Source organism: Callospermophilus lateralis, chromosome 7, assembly GCF_048772815.1.
Source record: "Callospermophilus lateralis isolate mCalLat2 chromosome 7, mCalLat2.hap1, whole genome shotgun sequence".
In the NCBI taxonomy this organism is placed as follows: Eukaryota; Metazoa; Chordata; class Mammalia; order Rodentia; family Sciuridae; genus Callospermophilus; species Callospermophilus lateralis.
In genome coordinates this window covers 118,762,228-118,782,168 of record NC_135311.1, presented here as the reverse complement: position 1 = coordinate 118,782,168, position 19,941 = coordinate 118,762,228, and the positions used below count along the sequence as shown (strand labels likewise).

The 19,941-nt window shown below is 40.1% G+C and overlaps 1 protein-coding gene across 3 annotated transcripts; it reads right to left on the bottom strand.

The window, feature by feature from the left end:
* Positions 1-3,468: 3,468 nt before the first annotated feature.
* On the bottom strand, positions 3,469-18,959 carry Sfpq (splicing factor proline and glutamine rich). 3 transcript variants are annotated; one of them, XM_076860773.2, is made up of 13 exons: positions 18,064-18,959; positions 17,312-17,500; positions 16,697-16,998; positions 16,495-16,590; positions 15,397-15,593; positions 15,218-15,302; positions 14,437-14,554; positions 13,706-13,754; positions 13,502-13,623; positions 7,967-11,145; positions 4,812-4,859; positions 3,746-3,829; positions 3,469-3,563 (listed from the first exon to the last, which is right to left on the bottom strand). In XM_076860773.2, exons 1-10 carry the CDS (start codon positions 18,874-18,876, stop codon positions 11,008-11,010), a joined length of 2,109 nt encoding a protein of 702 aa, XP_076716888.1. In that variant the 5' UTR covers positions 18,877-18,959; the 3' UTR covers positions 3,469-3,563; positions 3,746-3,829; positions 4,812-4,859; positions 7,967-11,007. The 3 variants fall into 3 exon arrangements, with proteins under 3 accessions (XP_076716888.1, XP_076716886.1, XP_076716889.1); XM_076860771.2 differs by having other exon boundaries at positions 4,812-11,145; XM_076860774.2 differs by lacking the exon at positions 7,967-11,145.
* Between the last annotated feature and the right edge of the window lie 982 nt (positions 18,960-19,941).

Sequence of the window (19,941 nt, the reverse complement as noted above, 5' to 3'; positions counted from 1 at the left end):
TTTCCTGATGATGTATCTGGTTGAGTCCTTTTTCACATATTCTAGGTAGAATTGCCCCACCAGATATGATTTGCAAATATTTTCTCCCATTTTGTGAGTTTTTGCATTATAAAACTGTAATTGACAAAAAAGTGCATATATTTATCATATGCTTTTTTTGGATATATGTATTGTTATGGAATGGCTACCTTAAACTAGCAGATGCCATTACCTCATATACTCTTCTTGTTGAGAATACTTTTTTAAAAATATTTTTGTAATTTTAGGTGAACAGCATGCCTTTTTTTTTTAATATATATTAGTTGTAGATGGACACAATACAATTCATTTTACTTATTTTTATATGATGCTGAGAATCAAACCCAGTGCCTCATACATGTAAAGCAAGTGCTCTACCACTGAGCCACAATCCCAGCCCCTATTTTGTTTATTTTTAATGTGATACTAAGGATTACAGTGCCTCACTCATGTTAGGCAAGTGCTCTGCCACTGGGCTACAGCCCCAGCCCTATTTTTCTTTTTTTGACAGTGCTGGGGATTGAACCCAGGGGTGCTATACCAAAAAGCTATATCCTCAACCCTTTTGGAGACAAGGTCCTGGTCCTGTTAAGTTGTGGAGGCTGGCCTCAAATTTGAGATCATCCTGCCTCAGCCTCCTGAACTTCTGTGATTATAGGCTTGCACCACTGAACCCCACTGTCTCTTAAATTCAAGGCTAGCCTCCACAATTTAGAAAGGCCCTAAGCAACTTAGTGAGACAAGATTTTTAAAAAGGGCTGGGAATGTAGCTCAGCAGTAGACTGCCCCAGGACCAAACCCAGTACAAAAAAAAAAAACAAAAACAAAAAAACCACCAATCAAGCAATTTTCAAGAATACATCTATTATTAGTCAATATTATTATACAATGAATCTCCTTATTAAAACTTATTTTTGCTGAAATCCATATCCTTTGGCCATCTTCTCTCCCTTCCCATTTTTGATCTTTAAGTGATCAGGGCAAGATGGTGTCTCTTCATTTTGTGATGCTGGGGATTGAACCCAGGGCCTAAGGCATGTTAGGCAAGACCTCTACTGCTGTGCTACATCTCCAGGCCCCCTTTCTTTGGATAGTGTTCTTTTTAATTTTGATAACAACCATTTTTTCTCTATTTTGTTCATGCCCTTGGTATCACATAAAAATCCTCTGCTGAACTCCAGGTGATAAATTCTCCTATTTTCTTTCTAAGTTTTGTAGTTTTTGAATTCAGGACATCTTCAAGTAAGGCTATTAAGGGTCCCTTAAAATTCCATGAGAATCACAGATGAATTCTAAGAAATATGCTTGGCTGTTGATTAGCATGGAAAATATTACCTTAATGTTCTTTCAACCCACAAATACGTTTTTTTCTTCAGTCTTTTTCATTCTCAAATCTTTTTCACTCAATCAAAAGTGTTGGATATAGCTCAGTAGTAGGACATCCTTGGTTTAAATTCCGTTCTGTACAAAAAAAAAACAAAAAAAAAACACCTACACCTGAGTTAGGTATTATGCCAACTAAAATAGCCCTCCTGGGAATGGATTCTTGTGCTGAATCAAATTATTTGAGGTTAACTACACATGGCCTTTACTGAGGCCCCCCCATTCCTTTTGGTTATTAATTTTGTAACTAAAGTTTCCCTATGGACTACATGGCCTGAATTTTTAAAATTGAAAATTTTTTCTATCAAAACTGACGAATCAGATGAACATGGCAATGCATGCCTGTCGTTCCAGTGATTTAGGAGGCTGAGATATTCTCATATTTAGACCTCGGGTCAAACTTTAAGAGCTGGGGATGTACCACAGTGGTAGTGTCCCTTGATTCAATCCACAGCACCAGGACAAAGGAAACACAATAAAAAAAACCTGGCAGTCAGGGCTGGGGTTGTGGCTCAGTGGTAGAATGCTCACCTAGCGCATGCGAAGCCCTGGGTTCCATCCTCAGCACCACATAAAAACAAAGGTGTACAACTAAAGTAAGTAAAAAAACTAGCAGTCATCTTCCCATTACATGGTGTAATGTCAGTTGCCTGTGAACTTTAGACTACTTTTAATAATGTACTCAGCCTCAGATAAATGCTTTAAATCCATTATGTTCTGTTAATAAACCTGTAATGAAGGGTGGCACCTTTATTTTACAGCTACAACACACTGCAGAAGGCACACTGGTTTAACCCCGTAAGCCCATTAACCAGCACATTGCTTTTTCCCTGACAAATCCACAGGGTTCCAGATCATCACAAAACCAAAACATTGAGAAGCTGATTTGGGGTAGCTGACCTCCAGCTATTTGAGAAAGATGCCATGCAGAAGAGCATGAACTGTGAGCAAGAAAACCCGGGTATTAGTCTCATAGCTGGAACAGACTTCTGAACTCCTGTGCCTTTAAAACAGAACTACCAATTAGCCTCATCTGATAAATACTACCAGTGGTGTTAAATAGCCCATGAACAGCTTAGCCTATAATAAGTGGGCAGATGACTGGGCTTCCTATTTTATTCATCAAGCAGGCTTTAATCTTTCCCCTTAACTACCTTCTGAGAAATTGCCCACATCACACTACGTATCAAATTCAGATTCATTTCGGAGAAATTGCATCTCAAACCACATGAAAACACCTGGCAGATGGTTATTAACTTATTATGCAACAGTACCCAACAACAATCCAGTATTTCTTTTGTATATACTGTGCATACTTCTGCATTCACAATGCTCTTATGCCTAAAACCAATCAAAAAGGGGCATTGCTAATAAAAGTAAATTTTAGGAATTACAGAATGAAGGGGATTTACAATATTGATGGCCAAATCAGGTTTTGGACTATAAGGGGCCATAAAACTAGGCTAGTAATCATGAAATCAAAAGTGGCTCTATAGGGCTGGGGATGTGGCTCAAGCTGTGCAGCCCGGGTTCGATCCTCAGAGCATGTTGTGTCCGCCAAATGCTAAAAAATATTAAAATTCTCTTTTACTCTTAAAAAAAAAAAAAAAGTGGCTCTATAGCTGGACATGGGGGAGGCATGCCTGTAATCCCAGAGGGCTGGCTGGGAAGCTGAGGCAAGAGGATCATGAGTACAAAGTCAGCTTTGGCAATCTAGCTGTATCAAAAAGGGATGGGGATGTGCTGAAGTTAAGCACCCCTGGATCCAATTCCTGGTACCAAAATAAAGAGATTTTAAAAAGTGGTTCCAGGGGCTGGAGTTTGAGCTCAGTGACAGGAAAATCCTACAAAAATCCGGCACATTGGGGCACACTTGTAGCCCCAGTGAATCTAGAGACGGAGACAGACAAGTTAGCAAGGTGCTAAGCAACTCAGTGAGACCCTGCCTCTAATAAAATACAAAATAGGGTTAGGGATATGGCTCAGTGGTCCAGGTCCCCCGACTTCAATCCCTGGTACCTCCCCCAAGCAAAAAAGAATGCTACGTAAAATAAAAGCACAATCCAATTTTCCAAAAATGACTTTATTAATGGCAAATAAGTTGTCCATCATTCCTCCTTATATGCTTCCTCATTGGTTTTGTGGACACAGCTCTCTTGATCCTGCAATTAAAAGATCTGATTAATTCAAGACAAATTCTGATTTATGAAGTTCTCATTTATTTTTAAATAAACACCAATACCAACTGAGTTTTCTAACATTTAAATCAAGGAATGTAGTATTAATCACAAACATGAGTTTTGTTTTTGGTAGCACCTAAGATAGTAAGAATCATTCAACTTACCTACACACTTTGTCAAAGGACTTGTGGTTTTCCTTCTTGGTTGGCCCATGTTGTCAATGTCTGGAGAACAAATATCTGATCCACCTACAATCAATACGGATTAAAAATAACATTTGCCATATTAATTTCTAAGTAGTTCATACATTTTATTTTTGTGTGTGTGGGCGAGGGATGCCAGGGATTGAACTCGACACCTTGCACATGCTAAGCAAATGCTATACTACTGAGCTACATAGATTTCCCAGTCATTTTTTGAGACAGGGTCTTTCAATGTTGCTCAGGCTGGCCTTGAGCCTACCATCCTCCTGTCTCAAGCTTCCAAAGAAGTTCGGATTATAAGTGTGTATCACTGCACCCGGGTGTATCATGTAAACTTTATTCAGACACAAACAAGAGATGCATCTTTTGGCATAAGGTCCAAGCAATTTTAACTATTAATCAAATAGCAAAAGCCTGCCCCATACCAAAATTTTTTCCTTACACTTTCTTCCCAGGTAATCATGGAATTTCCCTCTTCCTACTAATTCTTCCATCTACTGCATAAATTAAAAGTTTATGGAGATTTTATGAAAAACATTTACCCATCAATTCAAGCTCTTTAGGTAATCATTTGGTATTATATAAGCATGTATCTTTTTTAAAAATTTAGTTGTTAATTGACCTTTATTTATTATATATGGTGCTGAGAATCAAACCCAGTGCCTCACTCATGCTAGGCAAGCACTCTACCAACTGAGCCACAACCCCAACCTAGCATGTATCTTTTTAAAATTTTCCTACTTTTATAATAAATATTCTACTTTATCATATCCCACCAACCCCCCTTCAGTGCTAGAGATCATATCCCACCAACCCCCCTTCAGTGCTAGAGATCAAACCCTGAGCTTCTCACATGTTAGGCAAGAACTGCACTACTGAGATACACCCCCAGTTCTCAATGTTCAAAATAGACAATACAAACAGAACAAGTCTCACCCCCCTCCCATATTTCATTGGTTATTTTAACCAATGAAGAAAAAACCAAGCCCCAACTCCACTAGAGATTAAGGTTCCAAAGGACACTTACTTCAAGTGAATGAACATTCCAATATCAGCCAACATCAACCATTCTTACCTAAAGAATAATAAGAAAAAGTTAATATAAAAGACAAGGGTATAAAATAAAGGCTTGAAAATGCTAGTTAACTTCAAAATTTAAAGAGTAAAATTCCAGAGACAAAGATTGGGGTAAGTTACAGCATAAAAAAAATAGGAAGAAACTTCATGGGGAAAAAAATCTAAAATTATTTTTTGTGTAAGTACTAAGTAGACACCAGAATTAGAATGAAAACTGTATCTTCTTTTAAAATGCAAAAGTCTAACTCCTATTTTCACCAGTCTGAGCACAATGAAGTTTGACTGCAACCCAAAATATACTATCCCTTATGTGAAGGTATGTGACAACGTTCACCTCACCCAGTATTTTATCAGCTCTCTTTTCATATGAAAGCACATACCCTGCTCCCCATTCAAGTATGCCTTTCATTCTCAGGTGGGCTAACCACCTTCAGCAGGAGTCCTCCAAGAGTGCCTTACCCACTTCCCACAGTACACAACACTGCAGTTGTTACCCTGCAATCCTATGTATTTGCCTTTTCTTTCCCCTCCAAGTCCTCACTGAGTTTTAAGTTAGGGCAAGGAAGCTATGCCTTACTGGGACAGCAAGGAACCCAAGGGAGAAAACATTCACCTTCACACTATATGCCTGGCAGGGCCACAGTGCACAAAACAGAAAGCTCAGCCTAATTCAAGTTCCAGGTTTTTCTTCCTCCCTGTATCATTACTGCCACAGGTATATGAAATATAATTCCCTGTTGCACATGTACCATCCATAAGGGATACTATATCGTTTTGCATTCTTCCCCTTTCTCCAGATTATTCCTGTCCTATTCTACGTCCAGCCCCCCTTTCACCTTAAAAAAAAAAAAACAAAAAAAACTTTTCAGCACTGGTGTTCAAAAGCAACATTTTATGGTTGATGGTTTACCAACAACTGTGAGATTTCCACAGTTGAGTCTTAAAAATTGCCAATCATTATCTAGCAGCAATGACAGATGATTAGGAGCAGTCAAATCCTCTAATTCTTTCCCTAATAGGCAGCCATTTGAGAACTGCACTAGCTGACAGCACTGAAACATTATCAGCTAAAGCCAAAACCAAGTAAAGGCCCAGAACAAACACCCCAGCTCTCTAAAACCTGTCCAGAATCATTAAGGGAAAGGCAGTAAATAATGCAGGACTGTAGATCATGTCACTGCAGCTGACAATGATTAACAATAGGAAACATGCAACCCCCATTAATGTTAAAAGTCCAAAACTAGTCACACGCATCCCTTTTATTAGGAAAATGAAGACTATTATGCGTTCTTTGTAGGTTTGCAACCTTGCGTGAAGAGTACCCATTGCATTTCTTTGATCTTTCAGAAAGCACCGGTATCTGTTCCAAGGGCCTAACAGTACGAAAATGCATTCTGGCATCACACCTCTGAACTCAAGAGTGTTCTCATTAAAAAGTAATTTTGGTTTGTTACAAGAAAAAAAGATTATGAAATACAATGCAAGCACCTCGGCATAGAGCGTTATTACTGAAACCCACTTAATTCCCAGCTTTTTGATTGAGTGCTTTTTCAAAAAGTCACTGTACTGAGATTCACAATTCATAGCTACATACAAATTAAAACTAGTAAGAATAGACTTAAGTCAATGGTTTCTTTTCTGAAGTGCAAAAGCCGATTAATCTTGAAGTAAGCAGAACAAAGCAAAATTAACCCCCACCCCAAAGATGTTCCTTAAACCCATATATTATACCAAGTAGTTCTCTGAACATTGTTACTGACTGCTAAGAAATAAACCTGAGCTTTTAGTTCTGAACACCCAGTCACTAAACCACGGCAGCAAGCGCTGGGCCACCGATTTAATGGATTATGACACAGGAAATCCCCCATGAGGGTTCTATGCAGTTTTAGTGGTACTCATGTCACTAATACTGAAAATTGTTTGATCTGCATTGTATTAATACGAAGAAACTAAACTAGTCACCAGTTGCTCTTTTATCTATCAGGAAAATCAGAAGTTGTTTGCTTGAATGAACTACAAATCTGTAGAGTACAAATCTGTCCCCACCCTGTGACTTACTTGCCAAAGAGCAAGCCATTTTTCTTGAGACAAATGAAAGAAAATTCTCATAGTTGTGAAGAGTTTTCACCGGCAATTATGCAAAGTAAACCAAACTTTCCAGTTACTGAGCAGAAAGCATTAAAAGCTGTTTCTCATGCATACTAGCTAAAAACCAGAGACCAGAGTTAAGTTGGATTGAGGTCTGGAACAACAGTCGATGCAAAGCTAAGCAACAAAGAAGGTGCTTTTGAAGACTTAAGTTTTCTTGTACCTAAACATTTTGGACTGTAACATCACATCCCTAAAGCTAAGGGAACCAAGTTCAAAAAGCTACTCTGAACAAATGCAGTCACTCTACAGAAAACGACGAAGTTTTATGATTGGGAATGATTCCCAACATGTATTCAACTATAAGCAAGTCAATATTTCACACCACCTTCCCCCAGGTTTAGAGTATAAATATATTTAAACAAGTCACATAACTTGAACTATTCACGTTAGATTCCCATCTAAGCCCAAGTTAGTAACAAAAGTGTTCCCATGAAACCCATTACAAAAAAACCCTGCAGTTTAGTCCGAGTTCACTCAACTTGAGGAATAATTACCAAGATTACATAATGAAATTACTTATATTGCTGACCTTTGAGCAGGTCAGTTTGCTACAACAGAGACTAATTATCACATGCCATATGGATCCATGCTATATGGTCCATGTCAAGGTGCTAAAAGCACCCTACTTCCCTTCCCAAGTATGGTTTTGGTTCCCTCTTCCCCACACCATGTTCTCTTCATTTACAATGCAACTAGAGAAAACCACACAACTGAGTCAGATATACCAAGAATCAAGTTTGCACTTTTTATCTGATAACTGCAACAGCACTGAATTCTGCCTAACAAATTACAGCTCTAACCCCAGTCCCACGCAGTTTTGCTATAAGCTAGCTTTATCATACAAGTGTTAGGTGCTGCACTGTAATTTCATTGTCAGAAGTGTGATGTCAGAATGCCCACGGAATAAAAGTACATAGCAAGTCACCAAGTTAGATTATATTGCTTGTTACCTACCTGTATGCAGTCGGCAATGAGAATCTTGGAGCAAGCAGGAATACTACATCCGGGTCCTAATGTCCATTGCCATTTGCGGTACTACGTTCCTCACAGTTACGCACTGCAGAAATGCTGGCTAAATGCAGTTATGTAGCAGGCCACTACTTTAATAGTGCATAATTGCAGTCCAAGAACACCACAAAACATTCCGCCACAACTTAGTGGCTTGCCCAAGCCAAGTATCTAAAATTTTTTTCTGCCATAATATGCCACTTATAAAAATTGCACAGGCGTAACATTACAATTTCCCAAATTGTTATTTGTTTTTATCAGTGATAACACATCTAAAAAGAGTGGTGGGGTTTATATTCTTAGAAGTTTAATGTTCTAGGCAAAAAGGATTGTTTTTCACTAAGTAACGTGAGCCAATGGGTTAAGTTTATATAGACACCTATGAAATACACTAGCATCTTCAAAGAGAATGCAGTTTTTTAAAGATTTGGAGACATAAGGTTCAAAAACAAAATGTTCCTCTTAAAAAATAAGAGAAAGGGTAGAGGAGGAAAATAGGGGCAGGATGTTCCTTTAAATGAGAAAAATGGCTAATACTTCCAAATTATTACCTTCCATTTCCCACCCCAAGTTTCATCATTGACTTTTAGAAAACTACTCATTAAGATGATTTAAGTTCACATTAGGCTAAAAAACTATCATTTACATTGCAAGACTTATTGAAAGTCCATTTGAGTAGCTTTACAACCCTTGGTACACTGCAGTTTCCATGATAAAAGTCAAATGTTCAGTTGAAACTCAGCAACATTATTTGCTAAACAACATTTAGCAATTCTACAGCCCTTAGTAGGCTATCAAAAGCCACAACTTTCAGGAGATTATTCATTAGCATCCTTCACCACTCTTCAAAGGTATAGTACTACCAAAAGCTTATTTTAGGGGTCTGTGCCAGCATCCCTTATAAAGAAAGGCATGTAATCTGAAAAATAAACTGAAACATTAATTTTATAGGCAGATTTTCCCATTTCCCCTCCAGCCCCCACCCACATACATTCAAGTTCACCCTCGTGGGTGTCCCATGAACACCCCTAACTTTCTTATCATTATAGAGTCCCCTACTATACAATTCAAATTGTAATGGACTACTTTCAAACCAACACCCTTGTTTCCATACACAAAATCCCATGTGTGTATCACCCATTAATGACTTGGGACAAAACATCCTCCTTGGTAAAAGAACTATCCATTTCCAAATGTGTTCAGTGAATAAAATTAGCACATTTTCTAAGGAGATTCTCTCCCTTAATTAACACACCATGTACCTGTCAGCCCTACAACCAGAATTTTGTGACATGCTTTTTACACTTCAGTGTTTTACTTAGATAATTATCCTGTTTTCCTATGCAGAAAATACTCAGTTGTTTCAACAATAGGTCTCCTTTTGTACTCAAGGAACAATACTAAACTTCAGCATGGTAACAAAAGGTTTGATTTAGAATTTTTCTTTTGCCAATTAGCCCCAAGAACAGAGGTGAAAAGGATGAAGATATTCCAAAGTTCTATAATGTAGAGTTGAATGGAAACATAGCTAAGAACAAAGCTAAACCATTCAATTACTTTACCTACTGTTAGAAATTGTTCCTCTAACATATTTGCACTGGGAAATCAAGCTCCCACTGTACTGACAGACAACAATAAACAATCTACTTTAAAATTGAATCAAAAAGTCTTTTTCTAATGGAAGGAAATTCAATGAAGTTGACAATTAACTGACAACACCATCGAAACATTCCAAAGCTTTATGGTGAAAGGAAGGGGTATTTGTACTGTGTAGCATGAGCAAGTCACTTGAGATTTAGTGCTACATCAAAAAGCAACTATCTAAAAACGGGTGAACAAATTTATAAGAATGGTTATCTGCAACCCTATTTGTTATTAAAAGTCACCACTAGCTCTTAAGAAGAAAACCAAGATCTTTATAGTCCTACAGATTTTTCCCAACAGAAGTAGCACAAGGTGTAAAAGTCAAAAAGACTACGAATGTAAATAGAACTAAACCCATTTTACAGTTAACTAAACTTTACTTTACTTTTTCCAAGTTGAATTCTTCAAACTAAGCCCCAGCTTTATAAATCACTTGAAGTAATACATGAAAAGGCTTATGTTTAACAATCTTTAATTCAAATGTAAAAGTTCAATACAAGCCATTTGTAGGGCTTGGGATTTGTTGTTCTTTTAAAAACAAGAATAGGGGAAATGCGACAAAATGATCTTTCCACTTTTTTCAAAAACTTCCAAGGATAGATCATAGGGTCATAAAAGATGCATTAACCAAACCCACTTTCTCCCCCTACCAAGTCTTATACCCATTCCATAATCTTAATACATATTCCTGAATGAAGATTTACAGTTCAGCTTTGCTTACATAACCATTTAAAAATACTTAGCACCAGCTTGCTTCCTATAATGCCAAACAATCGTGAACTACTTCAAATCTGCATTTCTTCTTTTTAAAACAAGGGGGCAATTACTTGTAGAAAGCAATACTTAGCCTCCACATACATTTCCCAGAAATGGCATATGCCTGCCATTCAAAGGCCTCAACACTCTCATGCTTTCAAAGTGGAATACCTAGCCTATAGTGCATAGAAGCATGAATGGCAAAGTTGAAGATCGGTATTATAACTATTTTTCTATTTATTTGAAGCACAGTAAAAAAAAAATCGGTACACTTTGGAAATTCGGTGGCACAAGGTACACTGCCATTAACTTGAGGGACATTATACAGTTAAAAAAAATGAAAAAAAAAAAGAAAAAAAAGAAAAAGGAGAGAGAAAAGAAAAAGTAAAAAGAAAAAACTTTTCTCCTGTTTCAAACACTGCATTACATAATTTTACCTGCCCAAACAGACCATTTACAAATATTAGGTCAATAAACTGCTAACATCCATAAAAAGGTAGCTTTCTTACTAAAATGCAAGAATTTAAAAGTGGTATCTAAACAAGAAAAGACAAAAACAAACTGGAATGAAAGCCTAGATATCACATCTAAAATCGGGGTTTTTTGTTTGGGCCTTCATACTCTTCTCTCCCTCTACCATATCCTGCTGGAGTTCCAGGGCCCATTCCTCTAGGACCCTGTCCACCCACAGGCCCCGCACCTCCCTGCCCAAAGCGCTCAGTACGCTATTGGAACAGTAATCAACAGTTCATTATATGTAGTTGATGTCCATGTGTGTTAAGTAAATATTTTAGAAGGTTCCGTAGTCAACGTTCGTCGATACAATCACCAATGAGTCGATCCACAGGTACCGGGAACATAGAAAGGAAAAAAGGGTAATTTGAAAATTAGTTTACGATAATACATGCCTTGTGGTATGTTCCCACTTGAGCCATTCTCATACACCTGTTTCAAAGAACAGATCTTCCCTGTAGTGCTAAAAAATTTAAGAATTAGTGCAGATGTGAAAATCCATTCCAAAATGCGTTCTAAGAAATTTCACATCAGATTAATCCAATGAAAACTTGCAAACTCTCACTTTCAGGGTATGAACAGAAAATTTACTCTCCAAGTAAGCCTAACAAGCCCAACCAGACAGAGTCAATTCACTCAATGAAGTGACAAGACCTACTCACCAGTCAGTGGCATGTGCTGCTTAAGAAACCTTGTGCTTTTCAAGATCTTAAGACACATCTGCTAAGTTGCAGAAATCTTAAAAGGCTGAAAGTTTTAATAAAATGCTACCAGACTACAAAAAGAAAAGGCATAAAAAAACTAATAGATTTAGTCACTTAACCGGCACAGTAACTTGATCAAAAACTTGTGTTGCCATATTCTCACAGGTACACCACCTTCAGAGCCATCACTATAAAACCAGAGACAATTATGTTCACTTTCACAGTACTATTCTGCATTGTTGCAAACATACAGCCCACTAACAGCCCAACTTTTCCTTGAGGTCTTTAAAAAGTACACTGAAACCTTGCTATGAACCCATGCTTTAGAAATTTTAAAAAGCTCCACAAACGGTTTAACACCAAGCTAAAGTGACTGCAATAAAGCAGTGAGTAGGTTTTAGGTACTTCGACTTGAAATGTTATGTACCCAGACAGCAAGACTCTATAGGTAAGCATAGCAGTCTATTCTGTCTTAAATTCCATTTAAAATAGCCCACTTACTCAGTTTTATTCCAAAGAAAAGACCTAAAATGATTTATTACGGTTTAGCTGCTCTGTGCCTATATATATAATTTCACCTTCTCCCCCAATACTGTGAAACTACTTGGGAAATCCTCTTGAAAATTTTTTTAAAAATTGTGTACGGTTTTTACATATTATACTTTATCTCAAAGAGATGAACATTTGGGGGGTTTAAGATTGTTATTAGAACAGCTGAAAATTCTACTACTTAGCCACATAGAACCTGAACTGTGGGAACATCTATCAAATTTGAGTCTACAAATTTAATACATACCTAAACTGTTTTTTATGAAGCTTAAATACCAAAACATTACCCAGTTTTTAAAATTCAGCTGGATAAAACTAATGGTACATTTAACACAACCATCAATTTAGAGTTGTAACTTTGTCAAAAAGTCTTAGATATATTTCATATTTTAAGTAGATAAGGTCTCATATTAAATTCTAAAGTTTCTATTGATAAAAATTATGTGAGCCACATACTGCAGCAGCATCTCTGCCAAAAGCCCATAGGAAAACTAAATCTGATTCAATAAGCTATGAAAATGTACTCTTTTCTAAGCCCACCAAAATTCAGAATTGAGGATTTGTAAAGCCCTAATACAGCCACTCATCAATTAACTTGACTGTTCTAAAGCATCTGACAGAGACTATCCATATAGCTAACATAATAGCATCAAGAAGGTTGAGATCAAATGCACACAATTAGTATGCTTAAATTTATTGTTGACTTTTGCTACCCTGTAGCAAAATAGAGATGTCAGTTTATTTTAGAAGGTGTACCTACAAACAGACCCAACAGGTGGGAAACGACGAGTCAAAACACTAAACAATTCTCTTTCATGGGATAGAAGCCACACCAAATATAGGTCAAAGTTCTACATATCACTAAAACATGCCTAAAGCTACAAACTACAAGGCTGATTCCCATTTATGGCAAATACCAGCTTAAAGAATGACAGTTTGCCATGTGATTACCCTCAATTGAGTGTATAGAATAATCATACATTACCTAACACAGAATTTGGATTTGCCATGCACTGGGGTTCAAAAGTGCACAAGCAAAAAAGTGGAAAACACCTACATGTACTTATTGCCAAAGATAACTCCACATACTACTAACAGCATTGACTCCTCATTGGCAACCATGTTTAGGTTACCACACAAAGTTCTTCTGTGTTGCCAAAGTATTCCTCAATATTATATATTTACATGATAGGGAGAACTAAAAGAGGTCCAGTCACCTACTTAAAAACAAAACAAAACAACAACAAAAAAAACACACACATTAAGTCATGAAAATGAGAATTTCCTTTGTACTACGTCCCACAGGATACATTACCATGTCGCTTCCCATCATGGAACCACTCATAGTTGCTGGTGGAACTCCAGGATTAGCTTCATAACCTATGCCACCACCACCACCTAGAGGTGGAAATTTCTGGCCTCCTGAACCATAGGGATCTAGGAAACAGAAAGAGTGATTAGGATTCCACCACAACACTGCTCTCTGGTAAAAAAAATTGACTTAAATTTTCATGCTTACCTCCCATGTTCATTGCTCCTCCACCACCCATTCTCATGTCTCTTTCTCTCTAACAGAAAAAAAAAAATTATTTCACCTATGCAATATGCACATTAAGAATGTTTAAGACTTAAGACCTATAAGGTTCAGAAGGCATTTTTCTTTCAACTAAAGTATTAAAAAAAAAAAAAAACCTCAAGTCTGAAAACTAGCTATTTTCTATTATCAAAAGACTTAAAAAAAAAAATCACCACCATAACCTTCCAATTCAATCATCTTCTGGCCCATACAAAGAACAGGAAAAACAAGAACCATGGCAATCAAACATAGTACAGTTGTTTAAAAAAAAAAGAAAAAAATAATCACTAGATCGGCCAAAACAACATATATAGATATATTTTGTAAGTAACTACTTGGGGGGGGCCTGGCTTTACGGGGGGAATGAACTCGGGTGCCCTTGACCACTGAGCCACATTCCCCAGCCCTGTTTGTATTTTATATAGAGACAGGATCTCACTGAGTGCCTTATAGCCTCACTGTTATGGCTGGCTTTGAACTCATGATCCTCCTGCCTCAGTCTCCCAAGCCACTGGGATTATAGATATGTGCCACTGCCCATGGCCAAGATTTTAAGGTAGAAAATGACTATATTGTATGATTTTTTTTTTATTCAACTGAGTCAAATTTCACCTTAGGTACCTACAAGTTCTATAAACAACTCCCAATTAGAATGCCAACAAACCCTAACTTACTGGATCCATGTAGCCCATCCGGCTATAACTTTCTTCTCTTTGGCGTCTCATTTGTTCTTCCATCTCACGTTGGCGAATCATCATCTCTTCCTCCCTTCTGCGTCGTTCCTCCTCTTGCCTGAAAACATCAATCAAGAGTAAGCCAAAGTATCAACCTCATCTTTTAAAATTTAATTTGAAAAAAAGCTGGTAGTAATATGTCTAAGAGCCTTAGATGGTGCAAGGACGCAGTAAAATAAATAAATAGATACATACATACATACATAAATAAGGGTTGGGGTTGTGGCTCAGTGTCAAGAGTGCCTGCCCAGCATGTGTGAGGCACTGGGTTCGCTCCTCAGCACTGCATAAAAATAAAGGTATTCTGCGCCCATCTAAACCTTAAAAAAAAAAAAAAAAAAATCCATTCAAAAAAAATAAGCAAACATGGGCTGAGGTTGTGGCTTAGTAGTAGAGCATTCGCCTAGCACATGAGAGGCCCTGGGTTCAATCCTCGCACCACATAAAAATAAATAAAGGTATTGTGTCCAACTAAAAAATAAATATTAAAAAAAAATAAGCATACAAAACAAACACCTCACAAAGGTCTAGAGAGTGAGGCTCAGAGCTTAGAGGCACAACACTGTGGCGCAAAAAAAAAAAATATATATATACACACAGAAAACTTGATATCCTTAAGTTTGATTTTGAGCACTGACACGTATCACCTGAAAAACTGAGTACGCTGTTTCCTAAATGTCAGACTATTGAGTACAAAAACAAAGAATCAACAGTATTTTACCTCAATTGCATTTCTTTACGTTTCTGCATTTCTTGATTGTGAAGTTCTTCCATTCGTCTTAATTCTTCCTGGCGTCTCATCAGATCTGAACAATAGAAAGTATTATTTGGTATCACATTAATAAAGATCCTGGTAACTCAATAAACTGATCCTACCAGTAAAATTTGGAAGGCCTTTACCTTGGCGCAAAAGGTTTGCCTGATGCTCATGATAGGCATCTTCCATTTCACTTTCCAACTTGTCTTTTGCATCCTTCATGTTTTTTTCAACTTGTTCCCTTTGCTGTTTTTCCATTTCATCCAAGGACTTCCACCTCTGAGAATATTCATACTCAAACGTGCCATGCTGAGCAAAGCGAGGTGGCGTTTCTCTCTCCCTGATAACACAATATTTAAACATGAAGCAATTTGTGGATTTGTAAAGGCAATATTACTTGTTCCACTTCCAAAAAAAAGATCTTTGACTAGGGAAGTAGCTCAGCTGGTAGTAGAGCATCTGCCCAACATGTACACTGGGTTTGGTCCCCAGCACTGCAAAAAAAAAAAAAACAAGAACAAAAAAAAACTTCTATCTTTTCCCTAGCCTATCACTTGCTAAAAACAAAGATTAAAAACTACATCCCCGGGTTGGGGTTGGGGCTCAGTGGTAGCACACTTGCCTGGCATGTGTGAGGCACTGGGTTCAATTCCCAGCACGACATATAAATAAAGATCTATTAACAACTAAAAAATTTTTTAAAAAAACCTACTTCCTCATCCTTCTATTTCCTGCACCCCTTATTCTCTCATTCTGTTCTTCCTATTCATAACAGTGAGTTATAACAATTTAATAAAGAGTAAGAAACTAAGATGTAAAATAAAAACAAAAAGGGATACAATTCAAAATTTGGAAGACAAATTCTGCCTCCCACACTTCCTAATGTTTTCCTCTAGCCAAATTCCTTAGCCAGGCTTGTATTTTCCATCCATGAAAACGCATTTCATGCAACTGTAAGCACATGACAGGATTGCATGTGAAAGTACCTACATTAAAAACAGTCATTTAAATGACAGCTTTGAAACCTAACTTTCCAAACTTAAAAAGCCAGCCTCAGCAACCTAGCAAGGCCCTAAATAACTTAGCAAGACCCCAGCCTCAAAACAAAAACTAGGGCTGGGAACACAACTCAGAGATAAAAGCACCCCTGGGTTCAAATCCCCAGTATCCCACCCGCAAATTTCATATCTTTTAAGCAAAACTGGAAAAAATTACTAGAGCAAGTTTCCTTTTCAACTTACTTTTGATACATTGGATTCTTCTGTGCAAGTTTTTCAGGAAGACCATCTTCATCATCTAATTGTTCAAGTGGTTCCACAATGACTGGACGAGGAGTTCTAATAACAAAAAATGGTTCATCTTAACTTTGTTCCAGTTTTAATAGAACATCCTTGTAAGTTGTAACAAATAAGAAATGACTAGAGTAAACCAGAGACAACTTACGTTGTCAGTAGGAAAACACCTTCACTGCATCGTTCAAATGCTTTTCTTGCTGCTGGTTTAGAAGCAAATTCAACAATGCCTTTCCCTGTAGATCTACCACGATCATCCACAATTACAACAGCCCTTTCAATAGGACCAAACTGGCTAAAGGCTTCTTCCAACAGTTCATTGGAAACATAAGGTGAAAGATTACGAACAGAGAGGGCAGCAGCATGTGTGGCAAAGCGAACCCGAAGCTGTCTACCTCTCATGGGTGTATCATCAAGTTCAGCTTTGGCAATTTCAGCCAAGGCTCTAGATTCCTGCAAATATTAAAACATTCACGTTAATGGCTTCATAACTGGCTAATGCTCATTCTCAAACTGTTATAAACCAAATTTCTACTGCTTCCAACTCAGTTCAAATGTTACCCTCAGGTAGCCCTCCGGGACACCACTAAGGGTAGTACTATACCTTACCCACCCGACCACCTTTCTTCTCTTAGGTACCAACAATTACTCTCTACAGAATACTTTTTTTGAAAGAACAATTTATTCTATCTGGTTTTGCGTTCTGCGAAAAACAAAAGCAAAGAAAACCCATCTTTTAATTCTACATATAATAAATTATACTCACAAGTTTAATAAATCCGAATCCTTTGCCTTTATTGATAAAAACTTCTCCTGGTTCTCCGTATTTTGCAAATAGTCTTTTGAATTCATCCTCTGTGATATCAGCGGGGAGATTCCCAACAAACAACCGACAACGCTGTGTGTAGGTTTTCTCTCCAGGCCTCCTCAAGAGAGACAAGTTAGCTTTAAACCCCTAATGAAAAAAAGGAAATCAATTTTCAGACACCAGTGACCTCTGCAAATTGAAAACCCATGACAAATTCTTGCATTTTCTAAACTGCATGTTTTCTTCGAGGGTTTTCTGGTCCGCTAGAGTCGCAATCATGTCGTACTATATCTGTGCGATTTCCGGCATAATCACTGCCCTATCATTAAAGAGTATCTAACAATCCAGAATGCTCCTGAAAACGGAAGCCCTCTACCAACACGTACATATACACTGATACATATATATCAGGCCGTCAGTTTTTATCTAAATCGTAGGAGACAAAAAACGTGACAGTAGCCCGATTCTCTCCAACCCTACACCTCCGGACGTGCCCTACACTGGATCCAAGGCTCATCACCGGCACCAGACGCGCTGGCAGCCAATCTCCCCGCGGAACAGAGATCTCGACGCCGCGCGCCCGCCGGACCGCCCCGCCCCCGCGCGCAGGCGCCCTTCCGGCCGCCGACAAAATGGAGGCTCGCGCGGCGACGGGGGGTGGGGGGCGCCGCCATCTTAGGGGAACCGACGGGTCGCTGCTGGAGACTCACCTCCGAGTCGGAGATCTTCTCCTCGCTGCGGCCGCCGGGCCCGCCGGGCGGGGGACCCTGGTGGTGCTGCTGGTGGTAGGGCGGGTGGTGCTGGCGGCCCCCACGGGGCTCCCCGCCTCCTCGGTGCGGCGGCTTGGGGTGGCCCCCGGGAGCACTCAGGCCCGGGCCGCCGCCGGGCTTCGGCCCTCCAGGCAGCTTGCCGCCTTTGGGGCCTCCGGGTCCCGGGCCCTGCTTAGGCCCTGAGCCCGGGCCGCCCGCAGGTGGAGGTGGCGGGCCGCCGGCCTGGGGGGGAGTGGTCGGGACGCCGCTGGTCGGCGGCGCGGGCGGAGGCGCTCCCGGTGGGGCGGAGGTGACGGCGGGCGGTGGGGTCGGGGTGGGGCCCGGTCCCGGCGGGGCCCCAGTGGTCGGGGGAGTAGCGGGCGGGGCAGAGCCGGAGGCCGGAGGCGCGCTGCCCACTCCGGTAGCGGGGCCGGGCCCCTGAGGAACCACGGGCTTGGACGAATCCTGCGGCGGCGGTGGCGGCTGCTGGTGCGGTGGCTGATGCGGTGGCGGCTGCTGATGCGGCGGCGGCTGCTGTGGCGGCGGCTGCTGCTGCGGCGGCGGCTGCTGCTGCTGTTGCTGGTGCGGAGGCGGCGGCGGGATTGGGGGCTTAGGGCCGCCTGGGCCTGGGCCCATGGGGCCGCGGTTCTGATTGAGGCCCATGCCGGGCGGCGGAGAGCGGAAATCGTGGAGACCGCCACGGCCACCGCCTCCTCCGCGACGGTGGAAACCGCCACCGCCACCGCCGCGACTCCGGAACCGATCCCGAGACATGTCTGTGATCAAGGGGCGGTCGAGGCAGAAACGAAGAAGACGCTCGGGGAACGTGGAGGCCACCTTGCTTCGCACAAAATGGCGGATGACACAGGCGGCGCGCCGCCTTTGTCCTCCTCTTATATAGGCCAGCTTGCCACAGCCCCGCCTACGCCTCGATCGACTGGTGCAATAGCCAATTGCCTGTACTGTACTTGATGACACTACATTACGAACCACAAATCTTTCCCATTGGCTCCGGGGTGAGAGGCGGGAGGCATGGAGGGGGGTGAAGTTTCCAGCTGGCCAATGAGCGTAGAAGGAGTTGGCTCTAGGCCACTGTGATTTGCTGTGAGAAATTTGAATGGGTATGCCAGGTCAATTTTTCTGTGAAAGCAAATAACCAGGGCCTTAGCAGCTCTTTGGGAGAGAGGCATTAGAGGTCTCCTTTCTTCCTTGTTTACCTTTAGGAGTGGTCAGCTATTCTTGCCCAAAAAGACATATGTCCTTTGTTTGAAAGTTAAGTTCAGTACACACTATCTACCCTTATCTCGTGCTGAGCATTAGAGAAAATTTACTGATTTCAACACACTGTTACTGATTTTTACTTGGAAAACTCAGGAATACTGTATAAAAAGTTTGCATTAGGCTGGAGTGGGTGTGTAAGCTTTGTTCAAAAAAGAAAGAAGCGGTGGGGGTGGGGTGGAGATTGAACCCAGGACCTTGCACACTACAATTGAAACACACAGACACACACAGCCTTTTTAAATTTTATTTTGAAATAGAGTCAACAGGGTCTTGTTCAACTGCCCAGGCAGACCTGGAACTTGGTGATCCTCCTGCCTCAGCTTCCCCAGGAGCTGGGATTACAGGCACAAGCCACCACTCCTGGCTAGCCATAGCTTTCGATACTGCTCCTAGTTACTACCACATATTGACCTTTTAGGAGATATTTCCTCAGTGTTAGCTCCTTGTCTTCCTTTCTGCTTCTGCTCATCACCCAGTATCTATGTGGATGACCCACCAAGCACCCTGTCAATTCTTTATCTTCTCACCGCGAGCAATTTTTCCTTCTATCCCGTTTTA